This window comes from Leiobunum rupestre, chromosome 3 (genome assembly GCF_980474605.1).
Source record: "Leiobunum rupestre chromosome 3, qqLeiRupe1.1.hap1, whole genome shotgun sequence".
Classification (NCBI taxonomy): domain Eukaryota; kingdom Metazoa; phylum Arthropoda; class Arachnida; order Opiliones; family Sclerosomatidae; genus Leiobunum; species Leiobunum rupestre.
The window spans coordinates 44,559,911-44,562,704 of record NC_143386.1 but is presented as its reverse complement, the minus strand read 5'-3'; the positions used below and the strand labels follow the sequence as shown (position 1 = coordinate 44,562,704).

At 37.7% G+C, this 2,794-nt stretch overlaps 1 protein-coding gene across 1 annotated transcript; it reads left to right on the top strand.

Annotated features, from left to right (window-relative positions):
• The first annotated feature begins 489 nt into the window (after positions 1-489).
• On the top strand, positions 490-2,146 carry LOC149951914 (decapping and exoribonuclease protein-like). The gene is made up of 4 exons (XM_090169697.1): positions 490-1,009; positions 1,289-1,517; positions 1,732-1,962; positions 2,023-2,146. The coding sequence occupies exons 1-4, from the start codon at positions 490-492 to the stop codon at positions 2,117-2,119; spliced, it is 1,077 nt and encodes a 358-aa protein (XP_090025823.1). The 3' UTR covers positions 2,120-2,146.
• Positions 2,147-2,794: the final 648 nt, after the last annotated feature.

The following is a 2,794-nucleotide window of genomic DNA, read 5'->3' as shown; positions in this document are numbered from 1 at the left end:
CGTGAATTTGTTGAATTATTGGATTATTTTCGGGAATTTGTGGATTAGTTTCGTGAATTTGTGGATTAGTTTCGTGAATTTGTTGGATTTGTGGAATAGTTTAAAGGATTTGTATATTAGTTTCGAGAATTTTGTGGTTTTAACAATTTTTCTCCAAAGTTTAAAAAAAAAATTGCCCAATTTTTCAGCGTTTTTGGGATCCTATAAAATCCAAAATAAGTAATACAATCTTGGTATCAATAAACGAGAGAAGCTACCTCATTTTGGAGCCTTTCGTTTGAAACTCCTTGAAATACTACACGCAATTATTCAAACAATGGAACAGTGCGCAAAGGCGATAAGAAATATAAGTAGATTTTCCCCACCCTCTCCCTTCTGTGGTGTATGGTTGCCAATAATGTTTCGTTTTACTTTCGGAATCGAAAGTTCTCGTAACTCAATGCAATGATGAAAACAAAATACCAGAAAATCGGCAAAAATCGTCTCGTCATGTCGCGTAATGTGGAATATTTCGAGTTTCCTTTATGTCACCAGACATCCGAATTCGAAGGCCTTTCGGTGTATAAGAATCCGAAACAAATTGGATGTTTCAGCATCGATGGAAGTAGAAAATACCTATCTTCAAGTGTCCATTTGAGGTCCTTCAATCCTCCAGCTAATCTTAGTCGTCCATTTCTGGATTTGAACGAAGGGTACGACAACGCCGTCAAGAAGGACTACAGTCTAGAAGAAGGGTTGCAGTTTTTGTTGCAATGGATCGTCGAACACAAGGAATCTCTGACGACCGGTGTCAAGTTCGTCACCTTCAAGTTACTTCTAGAGATGATTATGCTGACTCCGTACCAGAGAAATACGGCGGAGTGGGTAATTGGCGCCACTAAATTCAAGGGCGTCATCTACTTGCGTTCTTTCTTTACTGATCGAGATAAGTCGGTAATCGGTTCATTGGTTGATCGAGACCATTTACAGAAGTACTGGGGCATCCGATTTGAACGATATTTGACCGTTGGTAGGCTTTTTGCCATAAGTTTATACTATGTTTCACATAAATTTGTTATTTCCCTGTCTTCTGCATGTTAAATTTTTATTGAAACACTTTTGTAGAGTGACCAAACATTTTTAGTGAACATCAGAATAAGTAATTTGGCTTAATACTTGCTCTTTTCCAAGGTCATACAATCAGTCATTATTTTGATTAACTGACACACTTGTGAAACATGATTATTGACTTGTGATTTCAAGTTACGTTTAATAGATATTATAAACAACAAAAAGTTTTAAAATATAGTCCAGACCAGAAACGATTTGATGGTGAATATGAACGAAGAGTTTAATAGCGTCATCAAGTCGAAGTTGAACGGCCATCCTTTACTCATGGCCGCTGAAATTGACGCTTTGGACCAAGGTTACCCATTGGATTATCCGAAAAGTACTGGTAGAACGGACAAGTACATTGAGTTTAAAATAACCAAAGTCATTTCCCCCGATGTTCCGTGGCACTTAAAAAGTTTCGCCTTGTAATTATTAAAAAATTCCATAGTTAAATTTAGAAAATTTCGCCGCTTCTGGCGTGACTGAGCTAGGGGTAATCTAAGTAGACGATGCATGTTTTTTTTGTGAAGACTTCTTAGAGGTCCTCTAGCTCGGTCACGCTACTAGCGGCGAAAGTTTTTTCTTGTATGCGCATTCAAAGCTATATATCTTACGATTGGTGCAATTCCTAACTTGTAGAAACAAACTGAAATCCTTGTGGGTTCGGTCCGTTTTGTACGGTTGCGAGAAGAATTATGTTGGCTTCGTTGACGACAATGGCGTTATAGAAAAGGTCGAAATATACCGAACCATTGACATACCGGCAATTGCCAATAGAGAGCAGCCATTATGGAATCCAAATGTTTGCATGAATGTTTTGGATCAATTCTTGACTTATTTGACGGATTGCGTTGTTGAGGACAATCCAAGGTACTACGGCCCATACACTTTGCAATTTCAATAAGCTAAAATCTTTTTTTATTCCTCAAGGATTGTTTTTAAATTTCATTGGAAATATGGACAGAAAGTTCGTGGTCAAAAACGAGCAGTACCCAGTGCTTCCCGATTGGTACATTCAAAGTTTTAAATGAATTTTGGGTGTTTTGATTATCATCAAGCGTATTTTATTGCAGCTTAGAACTATGAAGTTATTTTTTCTTATTATCACGTGTTTAAGCTGTTTTCTATCTTAAGTAATATAAAGTGTTTTGAATATTGGAGCTAGAAATTGTGTGGATAGATTTTTAATCCCTATAGTTCCCAAGTACCAAAAATGACTACGTTGCGATGGGATTTCCGAAAATGTAACTCACTTGATGAAATACCGTCGTTTAGTGTATTTAATATTAAAATGAAATTTACGTGCAGCGCCCCGCTGCGGCTTTTATTCTGAACGATAATTTTACCGCGCCTAGTTTGTGATGACATGGACTATGGTTCTCTCTGAATTTTCCCCACTGCATCTGGAAGCTTATATAGTCCCCACTACCCTACCAAGATGATTCTTGTTATATCCTTGCTCAGGAATCCATATCTCTACTAGGAATGCCTATCGCGGCAGATTTTCGTCTCGATGTGGCTGACGGTTTTTTGGACGTCACTATGATAACTTAACAAACAACAACGTGAGAGGGGAGCGCGCGCAAAAGGTATTTTTTCTCTCGTAGGCGGGGCCAAAGCTGTCAGAGTGATCTTACCATACGAAAAAAAAAAGGGATTTTGAAAAATTCTAAGGGTAATTTGATCAATTTAATTTGTTTCC

What these genes read in the sequence shown, in the direction of transcription:
- LOC149951914 (XM_090169697.1), top strand. Translation starts at nt 490, where the DNA reads ATGTCGCGTAATGTGGAATATTTCGAGTTTCCTTTATGTCACCAGACA. An exon ending in CACTTAAAAAGTTTCGCCTT is followed by an intron (nt 1,518 to 1,731) that starts GTAATTATTAAA and finishes CCTAACTTGTAG; the next exon opens with AAACAAACTGAAATCCTTGT. An exon ending in GTTGTTGAGGACAATCCAAG is followed by an intron (nt 1,963 to 2,022) that starts GTACTACGGCCC and finishes TTATTCCTCAAG; the next exon opens with GATTGTTTTTAAATTTCATT.